Source organism: Mustela lutreola, chromosome 2 (assembly GCF_030435805.1).
Source record: "Mustela lutreola isolate mMusLut2 chromosome 2, mMusLut2.pri, whole genome shotgun sequence".
In the NCBI taxonomy this organism is placed as follows: domain Eukaryota; kingdom Metazoa; phylum Chordata; class Mammalia; order Carnivora; family Mustelidae; genus Mustela; species Mustela lutreola.
In genome coordinates this window covers 145016208-145043564 of record NC_081291.1, presented here as the reverse complement: position 1 = coordinate 145043564, position 27357 = coordinate 145016208, and the positions used below count along the sequence as shown (strand labels likewise).

At 44.8% G+C, this 27357-nt stretch overlaps 1 protein-coding gene across 4 annotated transcripts in view; it reads left to right on the top strand.

Moving 5' to 3' along the window:
• ARHGEF26 (Rho guanine nucleotide exchange factor 26) overlaps positions 1 to 23909 on the top strand; it is a 123468-nt gene extending 99559 nt beyond the window's left edge. For all 4 annotated transcript variants that reach the window (XM_059163714.1, XM_059163713.1, XM_059163712.1 and 1 more), the window contains 4 exons: positions 7256 to 7465; positions 19611 to 19678; positions 20982 to 21086; positions 21682 to 23909. In XM_059163714.1, the coding sequence (XP_059019697.1) occupies positions 7256 to 7465; positions 19611 to 19678; positions 20982 to 21086; positions 21682 to 21824 (526 nt within the window). In that variant the 3' untranslated portion in view covers positions 21825 to 23909. The remainder of the gene's footprint in view (positions 1 to 7255; positions 7466 to 19610; positions 19679 to 20981; positions 21087 to 21681) is intronic.
• Positions 23910 to 27357: the final 3448 nt, after the last annotated feature.

Below are 27357 nucleotides of genomic sequence, written 5' to 3'. Positions count from 1 at the left end.
TCGTTAATAAGCACAAGATCAAATATGGGGATTTAGAAATCGTGTTTTCAGAAGGGGAAGAGAAACAAATTAAGATCTGCCTAGGAAGAATTCTTACACGTGTCTTGAAGGAAAGTAGGAGGAATCTCCTTTGATCTTATAAAAACCTCCTCAGATCGTGTGAATCAGCACACTGGGAGAATGGTGGAGCCATTATAAATCCCTGAGGGAAAAGCAGGGGACTAGGAGAGGATCTTGGAGAGTGACCGGAAAGGAGGATGACTTAGAAATGTCACAGAGACATTAGAAGAGGAAGATAGAGTTTCAGGCTGTCGCAGGTGCTCGACATAATCAAATTTTGTAGATGTTAAGGAATGAAATTCAGGTCATTGGATTTGGTGGGGTGCTGGGCCACGATGGCCTTGGGGAGCAATTCCTTCAGCGCATAGGGACAGAGTCTGAGAAAACAAAAAACGCAGGCAACTGCTAGCCCAGAAGACATACATCTTGGCACTGGCCAAGTAAGTGTTTTTCAGAGCAGGGAACCTGAGAGTATGTTAAATGAATACACATCACTATTTTGATATATGCAGAAAAGCATGTTGGTTTGGACAATTCTTGATAGCATCTTTTCTTCTAAATTTAACTCTTTTTTTTTTTTTTTAAAGATTTTATTTATTTATTTGCCAGAGAGAGAGAGAGAGAAAGAGAGCGAGCGAGCACAGGCAGGCAGAGTGGCAGCGGAGGCAGAGGGAGAAGCAGGCTCCCCGCCAAGCAAGGAGCCCCATGTGGGACTCTATCCAAGGATGCTGGGATCATGACCCGAGCCGAAGGCAGCCGCTTAACTGACTGAGCCACCCGGGCATCCCTCTAAATTTAACTCTTATGAGAAGAAGAATTGCAGGTGCTGGTTGGGTTTCCACCTGTCAGATTTTAGCTATAAAAGAAAATTCCAGAACGACGCCATGGTCAAATGGTCAAATGTGAGACGACTCACAGTTAGGGCTGGGGAGCAGTGGGTTGTGGGAAATCAAGCCTTCACAATCCAACCCTTCTCACCACATTCCCCCCCACCCCCATCTTTCCTTTCCAATGTCTCGCTCCATCTTGGTCAACTAGCCTAATTCTTGTTCCTGGTCACCCTTATTATGTACTTAAAGTAAAACATTTGCTAAAAAGGTTTAAGATGGAAACTTTCCCGAAGGTATTTGCATGTTTAAAAGCACCTCCCCCAGGCACAAGGCAGGCCCTGATGGGTCTGTGCTCTGTTGCTTCCTTGTGACTCTTAATGTACCCTGAGCTTGGGTCCAAGGAAATATCCTGGTTACTGAATGAGATGGGGATCCAAACTTTTTTTTATTTTTCAAATGTTTCAGTATTATTTGGTGACTAACCTATTAATTCCCCATAGATCTGAAATGTCACCTATACTATGTCCTAAATTCCGAAATGTGTTTGGGTCAATTTGTGAACCCACTATTCTGTTTCACTAATCCATCTGTCAACTACTGGCCCAGGCCCAGTCTTTGAATTATTGTAGTTTTACAGTATGCTTTTGATGTGTCCTAGGGCTGGATCACTCTCATTCTTTTTCATAATCCTTCTGACTGGGCTTACATGTTTATTTTTTGTATGGTTTAGAATCAGCTTCACCCAGAAATGCTGTGTGTACTTCATTGGGATTGTGATAAAATTATATTTTGATTTAGGAAGAATTGATACCTCTCTAATATCAGACTTTCTTATCCATTTGGGCCTTCTTCTGAAGGAAGTGTCTGGAGGCTGTTTTCATATAGCAGAAACTGTTAGGTTTAATCCCAAACATTTTATGGGTCTTGTGGCTATTATAAATAAGATGATTTCTTCTATTACATTTTCTAAGTGACTATCATTCATACACAGGAAAACTTTTTTTTTTTTTTCCACTCTCATTTTGCAGTATCTTTTTAGGCAATGATGTCATCTGCCAATAATCAGTTGTCTGTAGGGCAAAAAAAATTCCATCATGCAATAGTCACTTTAACTGTACCCTCACACATTCATTTATTTTATTATTTATTATTAATATATAATATATAATTATTCATTAGTATTTATTTTATTACTTGTTATTAATTTATTAATATATCAAGCATTTATTATTAAGTTTTTGTTTACAAGCTGGGCTTAGAAAGTATTTCAGATGTACAGAAAATTATCAAACACTGACGTACCTATCATCTAGATTGAAGCGATACTTTTTGCCATATTGTTATCAGAGCACTCCTCTCTAAACAGAAAAACCTGAGGTAGAATTACAGACGCATTTGCAGTGGAGCATCCCCTCTCCGTCCTCCTCCTCCTCCCCAGAGCAAGTCCCACACTGAGGTTGGTGTCTGGCATCCTACGCTCGCTAACGCACGTGGATATATGTGCTTGTGGTGTTTTAAAAATGAGGGCATGTTGTCCGCTGTTGTCACATGCTGTCCTGATTGAAAAGTAATGAATATCGGCCCATTATGAAAAATTTCACCCTTTAGAGAAACTGATGGGTGAGAAAGTTCAAAGTGATCCATAATAATCTTTTTAAGAAGGCCAGTATTCACAGTAAGGTATATGGTGTTCTAACGCACGCGGCGAGGTAGCGTAGAGTAGGACCACACACTGTCTAAGGTGCCTAACCAAAGAATGCCTTCCCGAGGGAGAAGAGTTGAGGTGTGTGTTTACCACCACATCCTGTTGTCTACAGATCGTTCTCTGTCTCGGTTCAAAGAAAAAGACAAGACAAGAATCTCAGCAGAGGTTACTAGAACTTTAGGTAGGTTTCAACAGGGAATCGGATCGTTGTTTACACCACAGAGCTAGAGACTTCTATAGATTTGATGGCTGCACCTGATAGGGGCCGCTGCCCGCGCAGAGCAGACGGGCCTCCACGTGCAGCTGGCGAACTTGCAGCTCCTATCAGACAATCGGAGGAAGTCCACGTATAAACTTCTCCATGCAAGGAAAGGTGGTTTTTCCATTTGCCTTTTTCTGAGCAATTTAACTTCCTAATTACATGGTCCAAATTGTTTCGGAGACTATGTAAACCATATGTTTGTTAAATGATAGAGACAAACACGGGGAAGTCTGATTAGCATCAACTTCCCTCCGGAAAGGGGTATCTTTCCCAGCCCCACTGAGGCTGTGTTATCCCGGGCGTGGGGGAGGAAGCCGAGTGGAGCACTAGTTTGTCAGTTGCTGCCTCTGCCTGTGGATTCGCCCCTCTTCCTCCTGCTGAGGCACATATTTTAACCCAGAGTTATCCTTTTGGTAGCAGCATGAGCAAGTAAGGCACTGATGGACATGAGCAGAATGAATTTCATCCAGTGTTTAGCAGATTCTGAGAGGAGAAAATATGGTTATTTTGAACTTTCAGGAGGTTGAGTGTGTGAGCCTGGATGTGTGGGGGAAGACAGACATGCTAGCGAGATGGAGTTGCTTTTTAGTTTTTGTCCTCTTGGGTTTGAACAGTAGAAGGTGAGCATAAATAATTTATTTCACTACTGTTAAATGAAATGAAGGTTTTTTTTTTCTAATATAAGACTATTAAAAAAGAAGTAAAGAAGTTGTGTTATTTATTGTGTAATAAACAAGTTTACATGTCTAGAAGAAATAATGATATTGGATAATTGCTGTTGAATCCGTTAAAAAAAAAAAAAAAAAAAAAAAAAAAAAAAACCACCACCACAAAGACATGTTTCCTGTGTCCTGTTTGGATGCAGAAGTCCGAACAGTGGGGCAGGTTCCCTGTTAGGTCATAATCAGATGTGCGGATGCACAGAAGTGGGTTCCTCACAGAGCTGTAAAGTGGCCACAGTTCATCTTCCTGGGACAGCAGGCCGAAATGGGGTCATACAGTCACCTCAGCTCTTAATGCTGTTGTGATTGTCATTGCTTAAGAGAACAATAAAAAAAAAAAAAAACCCACTCTTAATTTTTCTACTTTTTCTGGCCTTAATTGCCCCCAGAAGAAAGATTCAGAGCATTAATGAAACACACTAGTAGATATTGTTTGTATTTATATAAACACTGGGGAAAAGAGGAACTCAGAAAATCAAAAGGAGAAGAAAGACTTGATTAGTTTATTCATGCCTGTTTACATGGCCTTCCTGTGGCCTCTTGGTCTTGGATTCTAGTGGGGACTGCCACATAGGGGGAACTTGAGTCATCTTGCATGATGGTTCCTTTGCCTTTTATTTCTTTGGAAATAGGAAGAATACCTGTGCAGTGTCATTGTTTAGGGTACTACCTGAATACCCATGCACACGCGTTAGGATGCTTGGATTTCTCAGAGCAAACAGAATTATTTTTAACTGGAAAGGGGTGTCTTTGCCTACCCGACCATCTTGTTTACCTTGTGAGTTGGACCAGAAGATTAAGAGGAATAGACAGAGCGCGGTAACAGTGAAGCCCTCATTTATCTCACCCTTTCTCTTGGTTTTGATGTTGTTGAGATTTTATTTTAGTTTTTTTGCTTTTATGTTTTGAGGTTTGGTGTTTATCCTGAGTCCTGAGCTGTTAAGTCAATGTTTGAGATATCTAGACAACATTATAAACTTTCCCTGCACTGCCAAAAATTTACTGCTTTGTTTCTGGTAAAATGGCTTGTTAAAAATAGAACCTGGAGAACCTGGGTGACTCAGTTGGTTAATCAGCCAACTCCTGATTTCAGCTCAGGTCGTGATCTTAGGGTCGTGGGATCAAGTCCATGTCAGACTCTGAACTCAGTGGGGAGATATATATATATATATATAACTTTATTTGTTTGTAAAGTATAGTATCCTGCTTTCTCTTTTTGTAAAAATCATATGAACTTTGTTAAACCTTACTCTGATGTGAGAACTATTTTTATATATCCTGACTATGGCTGTCTTGGTCTGTAGGCAGTTTCAGGAGAGCATTGGAAATGATTTTGCCATGGGAACTTTCAGTTAATACAGAAGATTGCCCTAGCAACAAATTAGACTTGATCAGAAGGTAGTATTTTGCTTTTATAGATAACTGCTTGCTGTCTTTTTGAGGGGGGTATCCATCAAACTAAATTTTGGTAAAGATTTTTAAAGTTGTCTAAGGAGAGTTACAAGGAAAGGGTCGACATGCAGATGTCCACCACTGAATGAGAGAAATTCTAAGAAATCTTGAGCAAAGTGGCCTATCCTGAAATTCCTAGTGTAATTGATTAGGCGCAAGGGGTTTCCTTTTCTCTTAGTTCTTCTGAGTTCATACATTTGCAATTATTTTTAATTAAGGTAAATAGTCAGCTTTGTTCCTAGAATGTATTAGGATACATAACGTAATCATCCATTTATTCAGCAGTTATTTCTAGAGCTCTCCTGCATTCAGCTGCAAGGGTACACATACAGGCAGAGTAGAGGGAGAGTTGGATCTATCCAGGGTTGGGATTTGCCAAGGAGGTGAGCGTGTTTGCGCGGAGTGGTTATAACTACATACTGTAACTACAAGAGGTCCAAGCTGGGTAATTTAATAAGTATGAATGAGAGGGTGTGAAGGGTTTAAGGACAGGGGAAAGGTGGTAGAGTCAGAGAGCTAAAGAATGACTGGGGTTGAGGATTAGAAGAAAGAAGGAAATTGGAGAGATGCTGGTGGAAGAGGTTGATTGACATTGGGATTACAGAGACATTGCGGTTGATGGCAGTGACAAGGGCTGAGAGGTATGACAATGGTGGGGTAGCTGAAGGACAGAGGATAAGACAGTTGGTGAAGAGGAAGTCAAGGAACTGAGAAGCCAGAGTAATGGAAGGCTCCCCTCCATGGAAACTCAAGAAAGTCGTGTTGGGGAGACATCAGAGCCAGCAACTAAACTCATAAGGGGCGATGACTCATAAGGAGTGTGTCCCTGACTGATTCTGAGGCAGAGCCAGACAGCATGAGCTTCTAAGCAAAAGACTTTTTGGGAAGGGGAAGTGATCATTTTCTGGCAGCAGCAACAAGAAGCAAGCTGGCAGGAGAACCTTCAGGGGAGGCCACATTTTCCAGGGACAGCCAAATTTCTCTTAAGGCCAGAAAGGGAGGGTTCAAGGACAAGGCTGAGGATTTGTTAAGATCTTGCTGGATTTCTTTCGTGAGGTCCATTTCCGGAGGACCCAGTAGAAGGGGTTCAGAAACCAGCTGAGGAGCTCAGGGAAGGTGGGGCCAGACCAGGCGTGTTTGCAGTGCTATGGGAATGAGAGTCCAAGGGAGTGAGGACTACTGGGGATCTTGGGCAAAAGCAGGGATAGAGAAATCAGTGCTGATGGTTTCTGAAGCAGGTGGTAAGGCTGTGTGTGTTGGGAAAAGGACAGCTCAGGCAGACCTCTGACACTCTCCTTCTGCCCTGTGCCTAGTAGTTTGGAGGCTGGGAGTGAGCCCTTGTTACCCAGAGCGTGGGTAGGTTTGGGAGTCCCTCTTTATTCTGTGGACAGAGGGAAGACTGGGGAAGCATACCTGTCTGAGCATTACCACTATGTGTGTATGTCTCTCTTGTGACAACAGTTCCAGGATAATATAAGATGAAAGCGAGAGCGTTTATAATTATTATTTTTTATTGTGTTATGTTAATTACTGTGCAGTATCTCATTAGTTTTTGATGTAATGTTCCAAGATTCATTGTTTACATATAACACCCAGTGTTCCTTCCTTAATGCCCACCACCAGGCTCTCCTAACCCCCCGCCCCCCTCCCCTCTAAAACCCTCCATTTCTTTCTCAGAGTCCACAGTCTCTCAAGCTTCATCTCCCCCCTGATTTCCCCCAACTCACTTCTCTCCATCTCCCCATGTCTTCTGTGTTATTCCTTATGCTCCACAAGTAAGTGAAACCATATGATAATTGACTTTCTCTGCTTGACTTATTTCACTCAGCATAATCTCCTCCAGTCCCGTCCATGTTGCTACAAAAGTTGGGTATTCATCCTTTCTGATGGAGGCACAATACTCCATAGTGTATATGGACCACATCTTCCTTATCCATTCATCCATTGAAGGGCATGTTTACTATTGCTTTTTAAAACCTGAGATAGAATTAAGCATAATACAGAGAAATAGTAATTAACGGGCTTAATTTGGGAAGTGTATATTGATTCATAATCATTGTATAGATACAAAATTCAGATTCCAGCTCACATTTTAAAATAAATTATTCTCTCCTTATCCTTCCTTCCCCCACCACACCTTCTCCCCAAAGGCCACATGAAAACTGACCATGTCACAGTCCTATCCACTGAATTGTTGACATGTTCTTTTCCCTTTTCCTCACAGTGAAGAAAGTTACAACGTCAATGATTATTCCTTAAGAGATCAGCTACTGGTGGAATCTTGTGACAACGAAGAGCTGAATTCCTCTCCAGGGAAGAACAGTTCCACAATGCTTTATTCAAGACAGAGCTCGGCCAACCACCTCTTCACTCTGACCATCCTTAGTAACCATGCGAGTGAGAAAGTGGAGATGCTGCTCGGGGCTGAGACGCAGTAAGTGTGTGCGGGGACAGGGTTGCAGCGTGTCTGCTCCCTGTCTTCCCTGCTTCCACGCCCTGGTCTAAGACTCCCTAAAAACAGTCAAGCGTAGCTACTGTATACTTTTTACTGAGTACCTGTTAGGCACCAAGCACTGGGTCTGGGGGCTTCATCAAGCTCATGTTTTCACTGTGATCCCCTCAATGTCTCGAGAGATGGACATGATTATTTTCACCATCATGAATCCTAATGGATGCATTGTGCTTTAGGCGTGCTTTTATATTTAGAGAGTAGTTTAAAAATCCCTTTATTTTAATCATTGATAAAGATAGGACCCATGAGCCTTGGGTTAGGTGACATCTGGTAGTTTGTGTCTCGGCCATAAGTTTTCCTAGATGAGGGACCTGAGGCCATTTTGCAGTTATTTACCATCAACCAGACAGCAAATACCCCATGATTTCTATCTAAAGAGATTCTCCATTTGGGAAAACATTAGTGAATCCACTTTCCCATCAGAGTTGATGCAGAGGCTAAATTAAATAAACAGTCCTGCTGTTTGTGGCTGCTGGTGCACGGTGGCTGAGGGGTTAGACAGCCTCACACCGGACGAAGGCAAGAGGGCTTCATCTCTGAGTCCACTCTTGTGATGTGGTCCATCTAGAGGTCGTCGACCTATTTATTTGTTTGGAAACTGGAAACATCCTCTTGAAACAGTCATCACAGGAAGGTGTTCTACTGGGCGGAGTGGTAGAGGAAGAGTCGGGGAAGTCCCTCACTCTTTGTCTTCAGGGATCCTCCACGTCCCTCCTACTCGAGTGGGCCAGGGTTCCCACGTGGTGCGATTAAAGTGCACTGACAGCTGGTGAATAACAACCCGAAGACTGTCACAAAAGCTCAGTGAAAATAAACCCAGGATGGTATCTCTCCTTCTTAAGAGTATTTTAACAGTGGTTCTCAGATCATTAAAGAGAGACATCCAAGAAAGATTAAAATTATCAAGCATCCAACTAAAACATTTTAAATGGTCATTTAAAGTAACTTCTCAAAGGCTAAAGAAGACCAAGAGGAACAGGTTGTTGTAAAATCTATTTGAGGTTTGAAAATGGCCCAAGTGGAGTATTCCAAATGAATTTGAGAGTTAGCACAGGGAATAAGAAAAGAACCTTCTTCCTTTGTGTTGTTTATAAAACAAAGAAATGTCTTTTTCTAAGGTCCTAGAACTCTTCCCTGAAATTGCTAGAGAGCACAGCCACATTCCAGGCGTGTTTGCTCCTCTGGGGGAGTGTGGTGCTAGCTGGTCTATACAGGTGACCAGCAGAGACATATCCAAGACCCGGGCTCAGGAAGGCATTTCCTAACTTGGAAAGTGATTAAATCCCTTGCAAGTGAAGACAGATCTAGCCTTCCTCTGTTTGGGGAAGCCTCTCTTAAAAAGAGAATTTTGTATGTCTGGGATTTGGCTCTTATAGGACTTCTTTTTTTTTTTTTTTTTTAAATAGTAGGCTCCATGCCCAGCGTGGAGTCCAATGTAGGGCTTGAACTCAGGACCCTGAGACCAAAACCTGAGCGAAGATCAAGAGTCGGACGCTGAAATGACTGAGCCACCCAGGTGCCCCCTTATTTGACTTTGAGGATGAAAAGTCTTAAAGGCTTTGGAGATGAGTGGTAGTCTAGACATTCTAGAGACATCTCAGAAACAGATTTTCACTTGTCAGTTTTCGTTTGTAATGGTGAAAGTGTTACTGGTTTTGCTTTGTGTTTTCCTTTTCTCTCTGTTTATAAGGGTTCTTCTTTATTCACGTCCTGCAACATTTCGGCAGAGCTTTTCCTGTCTCTTTCCAAATTCATGTGACCTCCACCACTTGTTTTGAGATTATTCCAGAAGAGTAGGAAGTAAACTGACATGTCCAGTTCTTTGTATACCAAGGCCAGATCCTATCCAGGGACGTTCTGTAGCATTTGTTCAACCCCATTGCCATTTGATCTTGCCATGGGCTGAATGTATATTCATTTCCTTAATCAGAAATGTTCTCAGAATATTAATTTGTGTCACCCATAAATGGTATGAGCCATGGGTCTGACTCAGATCTGTAATTCTTTAATGAGTGGTGAAAGAACATTCTGGAAGTTCTAGAGAGGCAGAAGTCTCCTTGCACACAGGAGCGACTCTTCCACTGCCTTCCCATCCGACACCAGCTCAGTTTTGGTTAAGAGGTAAATAAATGGACCCTTGGAAGCACCCAAGGCATAAAATAGCATTGGTCCTGAAGGAAAATCTATTATAGCCAAGATGTATTTTCCTTAGAAAAAACATCTGACTGCTTGGAAATTGTTATATGCCATGTTTGGAGAAGTGTAGGTCAGCCCTGGGCTTGCCTGGCTTTGGGCAATCAGAGTTTTGGTCTGTATAGACTGTTCTGTTTGCTTCTGAGATTTGCAAATTGTATACGTGAATATGTGTGTTTTAAGTTTCCTCTCTTTTATGTTATATGTGGTTAATATGGTCTGTTAGCAAACTGATTCAGAAAACAAGGTTTTCACCCCATTCTAGCCTTTTTAATAATTGTAGAACATGAGACTCACGTAGGTCCTTTGACTACTTATTCTTTGGTTTGAAAAAGGAGGAGGTTCATACCTAAATATTTACCTTTTTGGAAAAACTGTTGTCAGTAGGAGGGGCACCGCTGTTTGACACAAGCACAGTTCAGTCTTTCTAGGATGGTGAAATTATAGAATAGACTAGGAGTTTGGGCTACATAAAGCATGTAGGAGAGCTCCCAGAAAGGAAATGGGGTGAGCACTTCCAGAGCACCTGGGATGTGCCAGATGGAGCCAGCCCTGGAACATGAGGAAGGTGAACGCCCATAGATGTTTCCAGAGAAGGGGGGAACTTGGGAGCCGAGGTGAGGCGACATCATCCTGGTTTCCCCAGGATCAATATTACGTGTGTTGTGCTGGCAGAATTAAGAACAGCGCCCACTTTGACTCTCAGAAGCGTCTTACTTAGGTAGTAAAATCGGTGGTGACCCTAATGATTAGTCTGTGCTCCATTTCCTGTGCTCCAAGGCTAGATCCTCTCCCCGATGTAAAATGAGATGAAGGTGACGTGATTTGCTTCAAGTCACACAGGAAGTGAGTTGCTGCCAAAACTGGGACCAGGCCCTGACCCTCCTGAATCTAGTGTCCTTTCTGGTTACAAGTTTTAATTATCTTACTGAGCCTCCATTCAGGAGACTGCTTAGCCCTCCCTTGCCATTTGGCCCTGTTGGACATCTGGAAAGGGAAACTCCAGGAAGCCAGTTGCTATGAAATGGGAAAACCTACTAAAACGTGGATTGTTTGCTTCGGTTCATAGACTCTAAAAAGGAAAAATATTTGTGGAAACCCAGCTGGGCAATTTAGGGCCTCCCATTGTTTGAAATATTTAGTAATAAAATCCAGAATAGATGGTATAGGAAGACATCTCTGAGGTGACATTTGGACCGAACCCTGAGTGATGAGGAGTCAACACATGGGAAAATGCAGGGCTGGAATGATCCAGGCGAAGGCAACAGCAGGTGCACAACTTCTAGGGAAACGGGTCTGATGTTATCAAAAGTGGCTTGAACAGGTTGAAAGAGGCAAGGTCAGAATAAAGGAGGGAGAGAGTGGTGGTCAAGAGGCCATCAGAGGCCAGAGCATTGGAATTCCCGTGTGGTGGTTGGACCGTCCGTCCTCACACTGTCTCCGCCTCGCATGAGGGAACGGGTTAAGAACTTAGAGCATTTTGACATGTTGGCAGCCTTAAGGCATGTGATTAACAGTAACTCATTTTTTTTTTTTTTTAAAGATTTTATTTATTTATTTGACAGAGAGAAATCACAAGTAGATGGAGAGGCAGGCAGAGAGAGAGAGAGGGAAGCAGGCTCCCTGCTAAGCAGAGAGCCCGATGCGGGACTCGATCCCAGGACCCTGAGATCATGACCTGAGCCGAAGGCAGCGGCTCAACCCACTGAGCCACCCAGGCGCCCCAACAGTAACTCATTTTTGTTGTGTTTCGAAGAACACTTGGTCCACAATGGACGGGGTGGGGTGGTGAGGACTGGCTCTTCACCACACTCATTTTGAGAAGCATCATCTAGAGTTTAGTAAGCTATAGCAGAGTTCCCCGGGGAAGACTGGAACAAAGGCAGAAGTCTCAGCAGGGAGAGCAAATAGGGTCGTGTTACGGCACCTGGGTGGCTCAGTCAGTTAAACATTTGCCTTTGGCTCAGGTCATGATCCCAGGGTCCTGGGATTGAGACCTGTATCGCACTCCTTGCTCAGTGGGGAGCCTGCTTCTCCCCTGCCGGCCCTTCTCCCTGCTTGTGCACCTCTCTGTCTCTCTCTCTCCCTCCCTGTGTGTCAAATACATAATCAAAATCTTAAAAAACAAAACAAAACAGGGTCCTGTTGCAGTAGTCAAGGGGAGTCCTGGATGTGGCCTGGGCCGGGGTCTGAGAGAGGAGATAGAAACAGTGTTGTAGGGGGGTTGGATGAGTTGGGGTGGCCATGCAGGAAAGAGAGGAATCGATGGTGCCTTGGATTTTAGACTTGAGGAGCTAACACGGTATGCTCAGTTGCTCCTTCACGGTCTTGGGTGTACCTTCTCTCCTGCCCTGTCGAGGCTGTTCCGTGGAGAGTGTAGAGCAGCGGCTGCTGGTGACCCCAGCTGGCCGTCTTCCTTTCTCTCCCTTTCGTCTCAAATCATTCTGTTGACTGATCCGCTCTCTCATCCTGACCCCCTTTTTGACATTTTCTTAATCTGTTATCTGTGCTCTTTTAGCTTGCTTGCCTTCCTTCCTTCCTTCCTTCCTTCCTTCCTTTTAATACATTATTTATTTGGGAGAGAGAGGTCACAAGCACGGGGAGCTTTCCTTCTATCTCTAGCCATTCCTCTTTGCATTCCCATCATAAATGCAGCCTGCCTGGACCAGTCAGCTACCCAGCGCTTTCCCCAAATGCACATTTCTGAAACTGGAACCGTTGGCACCATTTCACATTTATCCAGTCTGGAGACTTGGTGTCATTTGTGACGCTCCAGGTCTGCACAAATCCGTCATCTGCCAATTCTTGCTGTACAAAAAAGTCCATGGCATCTCTCCTCGTTTCCATGCCACTACCTCCCTCTGGGGACTACCCATGTATCACTTATCTTGTTTTTTTAAAAGATTTATTTATAGGAGAGAGCGAGTGAGCAAGAGTGAGCAGGTGAGCAATGAGTGGGGGGTAGAAGGAGAGGGAAAAAGGGAATCTCTAGCAGACTCCCTGACGAGCGGGGAGCCCGACACAAGGCTCCATCCCATAGCCCTGAGATCATGACCTGAGCTGAAATCAGGAGTCGGATACTGAATCGACTGAGCCACCAGATGCCCCTGTATCACTTTTTGAGCCACCCTGTAATGGCCCCCTAACCATCCCCCTGTTCTCCAGTTAGTTGTGCATGGTTTTATGACTAATCCCTACGCTCCGCTGTCTTTGTTTTTTTTTTTTTTTTTTAAGATTTTATTTATTTGACAGAGAGAGATCACAAGTAGGCAGAGAGGCAGGCAGAGAGAGAGAGAGGAAGAAGCAGGCTCCTGCTGAGCAGAGAGCACAATGCGGGGCTCGATCCCAGGACCCTGGGATCATGACCTGAGCCGAAGGCAGAGGCTCCAACCCACTGAGCCACCCAGGCGCCCCCACTGTGTCTTCTTCTCACTTTGTACATAGCAGGTTCCTAGTATGTATTTTTGGAATTGTTAGACAAGGTGGAATTGTGGCCTCTTGGAGGGAAATCATGCTTCCCTGTCACTGTCTGTCTGGATGGTCACTGTCCCTTTTGTGCTGCCAGAGCAAGTTTTCTCTAAATTCCACTTGTTTTTCCACATTTGCTATGAAGGCTGTGGTTAACATTCCTGTAGGACGTACAATTAAGCCACGTATACTGGGTTCTCTCTGTCTGCCTGTGAAGGATCTTAAATCACGTTGTTCACAACACAGCAGTCTGTGAAAAGTATAAAAGCGTATCCTTTATAAAAGGACAACGAATGTTTTACTGCTGTCATTCTTATCCCTCTGGGCCTTTCTAGAGGAATGTGGGAGCCGGACAGCCCCTTTGTCTGCCTTCATGAAGACGAAGCAGGGACAGCTGCAGCTGGCACGGCCGAGGGACAACAGCTAAGTGGTGTCCCCGGCTTCCTGGGTTTATGGTGGAATTCGTATGGCATGTGGGTCCAGTGTGTGCGGTGGTGAGACATCCAGGCGTGTTCAGGGATGAACACACATTTTCTTTACCCTTTATGTTTAACTATAGGATATAATCACCTCAGACCATAATCAAAATTGAGATCGCTTGCAAAATTTCTCTCTCCCTGGAAGAACTAGAAGCCTCGCGGATGTGGTGGGTCCTGTCAGCCATCCAGACAACCAGTTCCCGGGCCTCCTGATAAAGGGGCATTGTTTGCTCGGAGTCTGTTGTGGCCTTCCTGCCTCTGTTAATGATTTAATTAACAACAGGAAGTAAATGGGATGGAAAAAAATTGTAAAGTATGTCAGACATACTCTTACCCTTCATCCTCTAACAAAAATTCACAAGAGAGGATAATTTATATGGGAAAAATGTGTTTATTAATAGGCTGTAATATCCCCCGCTCAATGCATCTGGAATCCTCATCCAAGTCTGATCTCTTCCATCGTATAGTGCCCCTCAGATCACTTGGTCCTGTGTGACACTCATCGCCAACCCCGAGGAAATAGGAGGGCAGGCGACGGTGTGAGTCTTTTATCATGGAGCAAAAACGGAATGGACCCACTTTCGGTTATTCCAGGGTTCCAGGCCCGACTCTTGTCTCATCAGCTGTTTGATAGGACACACAAGAAATAGTGGCTTTAATTATGTAACACATCAAAAAATCTAAATTTTAGAACTCTTGTTGTGGGCATCGGGAATTATTTTGCTTTGGTTCGATTTTTTAAATTCGGTGAGCTGAGTGTGTGTTCAGCTTTGTTAAATTCCGTTGTACAGCGTCTCGAAGACCCTTTGAACTTTTGGGCTTTCTTTCATGGAGCCGTTCATTGGACTCATCTGGTTGAACTGAATGTGGGAGAGAATGAACAAAGACCACCACCATCCTCACAATCCCACCCTTCACAGAGGCTCCAAGGACTTGTGCCCAAAGGCCATGGGGACAGGAGTTTGAAAAGGAAGTGTAGGTAAATTTGTAGACTGTGGGAAGGAGCACAGAAAGGACTTGGCCGGCTACCACTGGAAGACCCTGCAAGGGAGGGTAGAGAGCTGCCACCTGGGGCGCCCGGGTGGCTCAGTGAAGTGTCTGCCTTCAGTCTGGGTCATGATCCTGGGGTCCTGGGAACACGTCCTGCCTTGGGCTCCCTGCTCAGTGACAAGTGTGCTTTTCCCTTTGCCCTCTCCCTCCGCCATCCCTCTCCGCTGTGATTGCTTTGGCTCTCTCTCAAATAAATAAATAAAATCTTAAAAAAAAAAAAAAAAAGCCGCCATGGGCTGGCTGCTGGTTAAAGCTCACTTCATGAAGTCCTCCGTGGACACGCCCCACGCTCTTCAGTCCCCAGATCTGTCTGTGGCCCTGTGTCTTTTGTTTCAGAGCCCAGTCTCTGTGCTCTTGGTACACATCTGTTTTCTAGCAGATGTCTGCTGGCCTGTGAGAAGTCCAGCTTTGTGTCTTTGACTTTTTTTTAAGATTTTATTTATTTATTTGACAGAGAAAGAGAGAGAACAGGTAGGCAGAGAGGCAGGCAGAGGGAGAGGGGGAAGCAGGCTCCCTGCTGAGCAGAGAGCCCGACATGGGGCTCAATCCCAGGACCCTGAGATCATGACCTGGGTTGAAGGCAGAGGCTTAACCCACTGAGCCACCTAGGTGCCCCGTGTCTTTGACTTTTGTGTGGTGAAGTTTAAGCCTACTGTGTGACCGCAGTTGGCTCCTGCAGAGGGAGCCGGGGGTGCCTGATGGTATGTCGTGCGTGGAGAACTTGGGTTTAGGAGAAGCCTCAAGTGCAGATACTTATGTCCGATGTCTCTTCTCACTTGGTCTTCTCTCTCTCAGCGGGCGTCAAGCGCCTTAAGCAGAATGTTCTACCACACATAGCCCGTCGCACACTGTGTTGGATTCTGTGTGTTTGTTTTCTTTCCTCTCTGCTCCTTCACGCTGGGGGCTGCTGAGAGCAAGAGACCCTGTTTTATTCACTTTGCAAGCCCGTCCTAACACAGGGCTTGGCAGTTGGTGGTCCACGGAAGCAGTGGCCGGGCGTCTCGGAGGTGATGTGCCCACGTCCACACGAATGCAGTGCTCCTCATTCTCTCAGTTTATTTGGGCAAAGGGAAAGGTCTATGAACAGAAGGTGGGGCGGGCTGTGAATTCACACGGATTGTTTCTTCCTGTCTCCAGAGAAAAGAGCATCTTCGGCTGAGCACCACACTTCATATCTCAGTTTAAGAATGGGTATGTCTCTGCCCCAGGTTCTCTTGTTCTTAGAATTCCCTCCTCTGTTGAGGGAGTCTCCTCCCTGCTTCAGGGATGCAGTGCTTTCTGCTTCCTAGTGGGAAGGAGCTCCTTGGCAGGGCTCTCGGAGGCCCTGGGGGGAAGTTGTGTGGTTTTGACGCCATGTGGGGGGGTCGGGGGGGGTGGGGGACCGGCTCTATTGAAGCCATTTCAAGAAGCAGCTCCTTTCAGCGAAGGCAACAAGGAGTGTCTTGTTCTGTCCTCTCGAGGCTCTGTGAGGGGCCGCGGTGTCAAAGGGAGGCCATTAGCATCCAGGCAGCATGCCACGGGAGTGAGAGGTTTCATCTGGACTTCTGGAAACTGGCTGCAGGGTCAGGCTGTCCCTGAAAAGGGCCACCGGATGCCAGAAGTGGGCTGTGCCCAGGGCGGGACTCAAAGGGCCCCAGACGGGAGTCAGGGCCATGCAGAGGTGGGAGGCCAAGAGGAGGCCGACGTGGTCGGCTGTGGCGCACAGGGATGCACACGGTCACCTTGCGTTTCTCTTGGTGAATGGGTCTTCCATCTGCCAAGTAGGACTTCGTTTTCAGTTGCCTTTGTGCTTTGGAAGTTCCACATGAGCCTGAGTATAAAAATAGATCTTTTCCGACGAAGAGATGGTATCAAAGATGGAAGTGTTTGCGTGGGATCATTTTATTTTTATTTATTTTTTTAAAGATTTTATTTATTTATTTGACAGAGAGAGAGGGGGAAGCACGCTCCCTGCTGAGCAGAGAGCCTAATTCGGGACTCGATCCCAGGACCCTGGGACCACGACCTGAGCCGAAGGCAGAGGCTTAACCCATTGAGCCACCCAGGCGCCCCATGCGTGGGATCATTTGAAAGGAGGTTGTGCTTTATAAAGTCGTGCTTTATAAAAAGTCGTGCTTTATAAAGTTGTTCTTCATAAGACCTCCCTGAAGCCCTTTGTGGCCTGTAGCAGGGTTTCGAAGAGCAAGCGGTACCATCAGTGTCTTGGTAAACTGCGCACATCACTTACTCCTTGACGCACCGGTGTGACGGGGGACCAGCCTCAGTTTCTTACCGGAGCCTGCCTTTCAGCACACTGCAGTTCCCACCCTCCCTGACTTCCTTCAGTGTTTTGTGAGCACCTGCTAGGGACCACCGCCTTTTAGGCCCGAAACTCCCTGGCTTCTATGCTGACTCTACCTCTTAGCCTTGTCTCTGGAAGCAAGTGCTTCTTAATCTTCCAGACCAGCTTCGTCCTCCGAACAACACAATGGAAATAACGATGTTGCTATTTAATTTCCATGATTGTTGTAAAGATGAAATTTGATGGGACTTGCAAAATACAAAACAATACTGTCGCTGGCACATCAGTGCTCCCTAACGATTTAGAAGGAGACCCAGTTCCTACCCTTCTGAGGCTAATGGCCTAGAGGAGAAACAGATGAGTGAGGCTGTGGGGGGCGGTGCGTGATGACTGATTCCTTAGGTTAACGGCTGTTTTCAGGTCAGGCCTCGTTATGTGCTGGGCAGTGTTCTGGAGATGCAGCAGGGGACTGAACAGACAAGGTGCTTGCCTTCATGAGGCTTACAGCTGGCTGGCAGTGGGATAGGGCTGTGCAGGGGAGAGACTGGGAGCAGGACCGACAGACTGGTTGAGGATGGAGGTTTGGGCTTTGCATCTGAGGAGGTCACCTGGAGGAGGTGAGGCTTGCGTTTTCAGAACTGAGTGGACGTGCTGAACAAAAGTGGACGTGCTGTAGGATTCCATTTTCATAAAGCATAAGACAGGTGCAGCTAGTCTGTGGCGGTGGTTCCCTCTATGGGCGGTTATTGATGGGGAAGGGACAGGTGTCGGGTGCACCTATGAAACCACTCAAGGATCTGTATACACTGAAGATTAGTGCAGTGTTTTATGTATGTTCCTTGTTGATGAGGAGTGAGCTTAATGGGTAGAAACAGGAGGAACGTCCTACTTGAGAGCAAGAAGGGCAGACAGGGGCACCTGGGTGGCTCAGTGGGCTAAAGCCTCTGCCTTCAGCTCAGGTCATGATCCCAGGGTTCTGGGATGGAGCCCCACATCGGGCTCTCTGCTCAGCCGGGAGCCTGCTTCCCTCTCTCTCTCTGCCTGCCTCTCTGTCTGCTTGTGATCTCCGTCTGTCAAATAAAAAAATAATAATAATAATTTAAAAAAAAAAAAAAGAAGGGCAGGGAGGAAAGGGTGTGGGACAGCGTGTGCCTCAGGCCAGCAAGCAGTCTGTACCGCCCAGATGAAAAGATACCTGAGGGGTGGGGAAGGTGATGTAACAGCAAGAAGCACCTTTAGGTACAGGCTGTTGCAGAAGAAAAAAAATTTTTTTTCAAGCCCTGGGGATAAAGGCATCCCTTGCTAAGAAGGCCGAGTGCAGAGTCCAAACTCACCTTGGTTTGGATCACTTGCCTCAGGACGTCCATGCAGCCTTCTCATCCTTTCAGCGGCCTTTTGGGGGATGATGTGAAATAATGGATGTCAAGTGCTTCATCTGCCATGTAGTATGGGTTTATTTTATTTTATTTTTTTAAGATTTTGAGAGAGAGCACAGAATGAGGGGAGGGCAGAGGGAGAGGAAGAAGCAGAGTCCCCACTGAGCAGGGAGTCTGATGTAGACTTGATCCCAAGACCCTGGGATCATGACCTGAGCCGCATGTGCCCCTATAGTATGGGTTTGATCAGTGCTCCTGCTGCTGCTGCTTCTTTTTTTCTTTAAAGGAGACATAGCAAGAGAGGGAACACAAGCAGGGGGAGTGGGAGAAGGACAAGCAGGCTTCCCACTGAACAGGGAGCCCTGATGGGGGGGCTCGATCCCAGAACCCTGATATCATGACCTGATCCGAAGGCAGCGGCTTAATGGCTGAGCCACCCAGGCTTCCCTAATCCATGCTTCTTAAGAGACTTTAAAGTCTGTGTGTGTGCGTGCGTGCCTAGTTTAATTAATTGCAATCTTGATACTTGACTTCCCAAATCAAAAACTGGGGATAACTGTGTTATGGAATAATGCTTATCTCAGACTTCTGATCCTTCAGTTAAATAATTATTTTGTTTCATGTAATTATAGGTTATTATTATTTAAAAAGTCTCAGTTGTATTTTTCCTTAAAAATTTTTTTTGGCTCTGTTCATTAAGTCCTTTTAAGCATTTGGGAACAGTCTAAGAAAGTTCAAAGAATTTTTGTTTATTTTAGTAAGGCTCAAGTTTGGCAATCTCAGCCATAAGAGGAACTTTGAATATGTCTAGATTCACCTTTCCTGAAATACTTTGAGTGTAGGGGGAGGAAGAGAGAATGGAGAGAGACTGACTTACTGGAATTTTTTAAAGTGAAATTTACTGTTTAGAAATGTTGAGTCAGAGTAGTCTAAATATCTTTATGTGATTATGTGTTGGTGTAATCATCTCTTTATTAAATCTTAAACTGTCCTGTGAGAAATTCCACTTAATAAGTTGCCAAGTTCATTCAGAATCTTTTTAACAGCAATGACTAGCATTCAGCCTAGATTCCTCGGATTATCTTTCTTAACTAACTCATAACCCTGTTCTAAAGGCCAGCCCTATAACTCTCCAGGGAATCTCCCGTTTTCTGGAATGGCTTTGCTTGCTTTGTCCCAGCACCTTGAGTCTCTTAGGTGTATATACCCTCTCTGTTTAGGAGTGAGCGAGCCCGCTGGATAACCGCCCTGGGACACAGCAGCGGGAAGCAGCCTCTGGACCGAACCTGTAAGTACCTGGAGGGCAGCCAGCTCTGGAACATGGAGGGCCTGTGCCCCCTGCTGGACGCTGGGTTGTTAATGGTTCACCTCCCCAATCCCTGGCTCCGTGGTTCTTGTCCGAGCATTAGTTCCTGTGGCCTTGCATCACAGAACCCTGTGATCCCTGCTTTGGAAGCCAGCGGATCTGAATTCATATCCAAGGTGCAGTTCTTTGTCATGTCAACGTGGCAAATCATTGCAAAACTTTCCTGAGCTTGTTTACTCTCCTGCGAGTTAGTTGCATTACTATATACAATACGGGGTTATCGTCAGGATTAAGGTAAAGAGCTTATGTCGAAAGCCCTGCTTGTCCTCTAAAGCTCTTAGATTTTCCGCTCTTGTTAATGGACAAGAGTCTAATGTTTAAGCCTTCTCCATACGACAGTCTGAAGCTTAGCTGAAATGTATTTTTTAACCTAAAGAAAATTACTTTACATTACTTTTGGCCTTATTTATTAAAGTGATACTATTAAGAAAATGCATTTCGTTCTTCTAGGGCCATAGGAACGGATGCAGGAAAGGGCGGTGTCCTGTGCTTAATAGCGACTTAACTTTGATGTTCGGCATCTCTGGGTATTTCTAGCTGGAAGGTCAAATCAAAAGAACCAGGGCAGCAAAACTGGTTATCTTGGAGTGCTCAAAAACCACAACTTTAAGCTTTAGAGCCAAAACTAAAGTGATTGGTTTGAAAGTTGTCTATAATAAAGTTTTCTATTATTAATAAAGAACAAATTAAGAACTCAAGTCAGTCAGTCCCAAGTCACTGAAGTTATAATGTTTGGTTCTGATTTAGCATTTTGGGGGAACTCTAAAATGTCCAACTTTTAGCTTGGAGCTCCTTTTTTTTCTGAACATCTTTGGCAGCTTTCCTGTGCCGACCGGCTGGGGAGCCCCGTGGATGGGGGCCGGGGGAATGGATGTTCTGCAGATGTTGGTGTCAGTTGTATGGCCTTGGCACGTTCATCTGTCTGGCCTCAGTTTCCCCTATGCACAATGGGTGTTATCTGCTCTATTGTGTATAGCTTGTCCTGGCTCTATTTGAGGGAGTTTATGCATCACAAAAGGCCTCTCATGATCCAGAGCTTCTAAAGTTCTAAGGCTCTAAGCCAAGTAAGACAGTTCCTGGAGCAGAGTTTCTGTTTGGTAGACGCTTAACTTGTTTCTGCCAGCACCGGCCTTGAACTGCACAGAAAGATTGAGGAAACATACAGTATCGATTTGTACCTGTCTGGTTCTCCTCTGCTCAGCGTGTCCCCCCCTTTCCCTCGCAGCACTGACCCAGGTGGAAATCATTAGATCGTTCACTGCCAAACAGCCAGATGAACTCTCCCTGCAGGTGGCAGATGTGGCTCTCATCTATCAGCGGGTCAGCGATGGTGAGTGGGGGTTCTTACGGGCACACCCCACGCAGCTTTTGGGGTGCCAAAGAACAGAGGAGTCTGGTTTTGTTTCTAACGCTCACATTCCATATCCGTTTGGTTTTCTCATATGCACCTGCCTTTCCTCTATCAACACTATTGCTTTTCATGTTTTCGAATAGGAATGCAGTCACATGGTGTATGACTGAAAAGCAACCTTGAATGGTCGCCCTTCCTTCCCAGCCCCCAGTGACTTAAGTGCTCATCTCCAGAGGTTCTTTCTTCCTCACTTAAAAAAAAAAAAAAAAAAAAAAAATCAGTTTCCTGCTGCCCCCCTCTTTATGCGTAGCGTCCCCTTCCTCAGCTCAGCCCAACTCCTGGGCTCTTTTGCTCCCTTCGGGGCCCCTGGTGGTGTCCCACCTCCGGTAAGTCATTCATTCCTTCTTGAGGCATTTCCCTCTGTTGCCTTCTCTGCTGGCCTTCTGTCCTCAGTCACGCACCAGCTGGGGTTAGCTGCTGCCTCTGAAGTTCGCTCACGTCCTCCCCGAGCCGGGCAGGGTTCCGGTTCCCCCACTGCCCCGTCATTTCATGGGGACTCTGCTCTCCTTTGCAGGCTGGTATGAGGGGGAACGGCTGCGAGATGGAGAGAGGGGCTGGTTTCCTATGGAATGTGCCAAGGAGATAACCTGTCAGGCTACAATTGACAAGAACGTGGAGAGAATGGGACGCTTGCTAGGACTGGAAACCAACGTGTAGCCTCCCCGACGGCCTTCCGCGAGCGCGCGAGATTTGCACTACATCCGGCTGGCTGGTTGGTTCTGGGCCGGCTTTGTTGTTCATTTTAACGCAGCCCGTTTCATTAGAAGAATGGAAACACTTACCTTTACGCTTGCCAGGTGGTTCTGCTCTCTCGGGAGAACAGTTACCAGATACAGTGAGTTCGCAAGTCTCCGTGGGAGCACACTGTCCACGTGCAGCCTTCCTGAGGCCCACAGATAGAGGGGAGTCTGCTGCGGGGGCCAGGAGGCTGAAGCTCCGGCCGGGCTCACCCTTTTCTGGCCTGGAAAATGGATATTGGAGTCTGTGCCCTGGTTTTCTTTTTCCTCTTTCGCCAAGAATGTTACTGTCCCTCCTTTTAACTTCTCCTTTGTATGGTTCTCCCGGTCTTAGCAAGAGTCTGTGTGTTTAAGGAATGCCCAGTTTTGTAAATGTTTTTTCTGCCTCTTTTATTTTAGATCTGATTCTAATGCTAAGAGCATTTCACAAGGAACTTGTAGAGCTCAAAAGGTGAGCTGTTGAGTTTTTCTAAACCTCTTCCCGGGGAAAGGGAAACTGACACTTGAATTTTTGCCACCTCTTTCCTCATTAGGAGAGAAGCTTACTTTAGAGATTTTCTTTTTAAATCCATCTTACCAGTATTGGTCTCCGATAAGTAGAGCCTAATGAAACCCTACTCAGGCTACTCAAATAAGATAGAATTTAGATGGTTCACATGAGTGAAAAAATCCTGAATATAGGAGAGGGTCCTACTTTTTTTTTTTTTTTTTGAATGTTCCCAAATGAGCTGATAAACTGACATGAGGCTGCTTTGCCTTTAATAATTTTGCCTTTTATAATTTCTTTAATAAAGGTTTTGACTGTTGCTACTCCTATTTCTAAACAGGAAATTGGCCAAAACACAATCTTAAGGTAAAATTAGACCCTACCAAGGAATCAAGATGCCAACACGGCATCTAACTGAAACATTATATTTTGGTCTTAACGGGAATCCATTTTATATGCACTAAAGGTCTTGCTTGCTGCATTTGGAGGATCTCTCCACCATGGGTGTCTGCAGAACTTTATTTCTCCCCTCTCCCGCTGGTGCAAGGAGAGAGGATTTTAATGGTTCGTTTCATAGAGAGGGAATGAGGGTTTGGAAGATGGAGGAGGCAAGGTGGTTTTTACTGGCAGGTAGGTTCCTCTCCATTCCATTTTCTTCTACAGAGTGATAAACCCTGGCAAAGGGTGCATTATTCAAGAACTCAGATCTGTGACACATTCCACCCACTGCCCGCCAACCAGGTACCCAAATCATGAGCAAAGTGGACAAAGCAGAAGCTCAGGGTAGGAGCTGTGTGTTTGCCTCACACACCCTGTCTTGCCAGCTCAGCTGTGAGCCAGTCCAGTGCACCCGGGGCCTTCTCGTCCCTGGATTGCTCTCCTTGACTTATGCAGACATTTCTGGGTGTCAGAGACAGGCAATCCCCTGAGGGCCTTGAGGTTTGGGCCAGTCACTGAAGTAAGAGCAGTGGACACAGCACATTTCTCCAGGTTGGTATAGCAAGGAGTCGATCTCTTCTTTTGTGTCACAGACCTTTTAGAGGAGAGGTTAAGAAATTGTACTCTAATCTCATGTGATGTTTGCATTTAAGAAGGTAAATGTTTTGCTTGCAAAGGGATCATTTTGTTATTTTTGCTAATATCCATTTGAAGCTAAAAAGCAACCGTATGAATCCTGTGAATTAATTTATAAGTAGAGATGTTAAACAGTCTTGGAAATACAGGTGTTTTATAAATCAAAGCCTCATCCAGCAAGCAGGTGAGTACTGTTACTGGGTCGTGTTGTTATACAGCGGGTGTGTAACATACCCAGTTTCATTTCCACCATGAATTGTCATTTTCATAGGACAGTACTGTTTTCCAACCTAGTTCAGTTTCTACGAATAACTTCTCAGAACTGTACAATGTATTCATTTAGTGACCTGGGGAGAACAAAAACACTCATTTTTGTCCCAACGAATTGATACTGCTTGTATACTTTTGGTGCAGTGAATTTATAAAGATTTTGTATATACTTGTTCTTTTGTATTTGTGTGCTTTAATTCACTATAGCATGTATTCATTTATATAATTTGCTAAATGTTTGGTCAACTCAGGCATTCTATTCAGAAGGTTATCTACAGCTAACATAAAAGGGCACTGATCTTGTCAGGTACATGTTGCCATCAGCTGCCTTAGAAGGCTGGAGCATTTTTTAGAGCTGGGCCCTGATGTTTCTTCTAGTTTCCACAAAACTGCACACCAAGAATAACTTAAGTAGTTGGTGGTTCCCTAACTGCTAGCTCTTACTCATTTTGGCAACCTAGTATCTGAACCTTTGTGCTTGTGAAATTTCACCACCTTGTGAATCTTGGTGGAAGGCAAAAAAAAGACTGACTCCTGTGTTAGTTTTCTTTAACTGCATAAGGATGACCACAAACTTAATGGCTGAAACCAACATCCATTATTATCTCACAGTTCCATGGTAAGAAGGCCAACATGGCACAGTGGTTCTCTGCTTAAGAGTTTTGGTCTCATAACTGACACTAACACCAAAGTGTTAGCTGGTTGCTTGCTTAGCCAGAACTTGCTATTACCTTCTTTCATGCTCACACCTGTTGTTGGCAGAATTCAGTTCCATGTGGTTGTGGGACCAAGGTCCCTGCTTCGTTGTTGGCTGCCAGGAGTGTGGGAAGCTCCCAGCTTCTTGAACCTGTTCATATTCCTTACCATGGGTTGCATGGATTCCATGCAGTTCCATGCATATTGAATCTTCCTCATTCTCACACTTGGAATCTGACTTCATCTTATACTACCAGCTAGAGAAAACTCTGCTTTTAAGGAACTTATGTAAGTTACATTAGGCCTACAGGATAATCACCCTTATGATTAATTCAAAATCAACTGACTTGTGATCTTAATTAGTTACACAAAATTCCTTTACTGTGCAATGTAACATAATCACAGGTGTGACACCGGGCCAAGCGGGTGGCATGGCGATGATGGGGATCATCTTTTAAGTTCTGCCCTTTATACTACTATAAACCTTAAAATGCTAGATACTTAGTTTCCTTTTATCTTGTATTTACGAAAATGCAGCCTTGAGGTTGGAAACACCAATCAAAGCCTTCTTTGTTGGAGTTTTACTCAAGTTAGTGATGGAAAAGGAAGGAGATGTACCTTCTCTGGAACTAGCAAGATACATTCTCCTTTGCGCCACACTCTCCCTGGGCTTTAGAAAGCAGCAGAGACAGAGCTGCCTGAGAGGACATGAGTGCAAAATACTGCAGGGCAGAGCTCCGTGCCTCAGGTGCTCACTCTTGTGTACTGAATCCCCAAAGGGCTTACTCTGGAGTGAGGATATGAACTTGGAGGACCTCAAGTTTTGCTCCCTGAGCTTCTCGCACACTAAGGACCAGACAAATGTTAGTTAAACCTTATTGTGAAGGAAGCTAGCATTATCTTAGTTCTCTTATTTCCAAAAACAAATTCATAAGAGGTTCGGCAAATTACCAAACACTTTGAGACATAGCCATCCGTGATACGGAAGAAACAGATACTTAGATACATCAAACAATTATTGCTACCATTTTTAGAGAGAGAAAGCCAAACTTTAAAATGCAATATAGTACAGGGCACCTGGGTGGCTCAGTGGGTTAAAGCCTCTGCCTTTGGCTCAGGTCATGATCTCTGGGTCCTGGGATCGAGCCCCACTTCAGGCTCCCCGCTGAGCAGGGAGACTGCTCCCCGCCCCCACTGCCTGCCTCTCCACCTACTTGTGATCTCCGTCAAATAAATAAAGTCTTAAAAAAAAATGCAATATAGTATTAACAACCCTAAGCAACAGAGGAAAACAAACCAAAAACCGAAACACCACCAGGAATTCTAGAACTAGGCTGAACAGATAAGATAGCTGGTGAACTGGAAGAGAGGCTGGAAGAAGAGCCCACAGGGAAGCGTGTAGAACAGAGACAGAATGCAAAGGTTCATTTGGAGTTCCACAGGAGGGAGGAGAGAGGAGCATTGGCAAGGGGACCTTTGTAACCTGTTCTGACTGGTCACCGGATGCAGGCTGTCCCCGGGGAGAGGAAATGGCCTTGGGTAAAGTGGCTCTTTCCAGCTGAGGACAGTTCCTGCAGAGGGCTGACAGGTGAAGGCCATCATGTGACAGCACTTGTAGCAGCTAAGGGAATTGTCCTTCAATCCTGAGGGAGGATCTGGGCAGAACATCACAATATTCAATACACAGAGCTATTGTCAATGTTTGACAAAATAGTCTTGAAGATAAAAGGTATGACCAGGGATAGAGTGAGCTTTAGATAATGATGGAAGGTTTATTGAACCAGCAAGACAACGATTCCATATATTCCTCCCAAGAATATGGTCTCAATAGATACAGATAGATATTTATCTATATATAGATAGATATAGGTGTAAGTAAAAAATAGATATAAAACAAAATTTGGGAGAAACAGAAGAAATCAAAAATCATAGCATATGACACTTAAACTCTTGCTACATAAAAGTATAATAGATAAAAATCAAGCAAACTGTGGAAGATCTGAACAACAATTTAACTTAATAGGCATATACAAGAAATTGCAACAATTTAAACATGTATGTTCAAGAACACACAATATTAAAACATTTGACCATTTCCTGGGTCATAAAGCAAGTTTCAACAGATTTTAAAGAACTGAAATTACACAGATTTCTAGGACTACATTTAGGTTAGAAATCAGTAACAAAAATAAATAACCACTTACTTGAATGCTTAGACCTAAATGTAAAAATATAAAGCTATAGAACTCCTAAAAGGTAACACAAAATCTAGGTGATCTTGGGTTTGGTTATGCCTTTTTTTTTTTCCCCCAAAATTTATTTATTTATTTGACAGAGAGACAGAGACACACACAAGTAGGCAGAAGGAGAGGGGGAAGCAGGCTCCCCACTGAGCAGAGAGCCCGATATGGGGCTCGATCCCAGGACCCTGAGACCACGACCTGAACTGAAGGCAGAGGCTTAACCCACTGAACCACCCAGGTGCCCCTGGTTATGACTTTTTTGACAACACCAAAAGCAATGTATATGAAAGAGAAAATGATAAATTGAACTTTGTTAAAATTAAAAAGAATTTAAAGATAATCCACAGAGCAGGAGGAAATCCTGCAAAACAAACAAAGGCTGACATCCAAAATATATAAAGAACTCAACTCTCAACCATTAGAAAACAATTCATCTAGAGGTGTCTGGCTGGCTCAGTGGGTGGAGCGTGAGATTCTTGGTCTTGGGGTTCTGGGTTTGAGCCCCAGGTTGAGTGTAACTCAATTAAAAAATGGGTTCTTTTGGGATGCCTGGGTGGCTCAGTTGGTTAAGCAGCTGCCTTCAGCTCAGGTCATGGTCCCAGCGTCCTGGGATCGAGTCCCACATCGGGCTCCTTGCTCGGCAGGGAGCCTGCTTCTCCCTCTGCCTCTGCCTGCAATTCTGT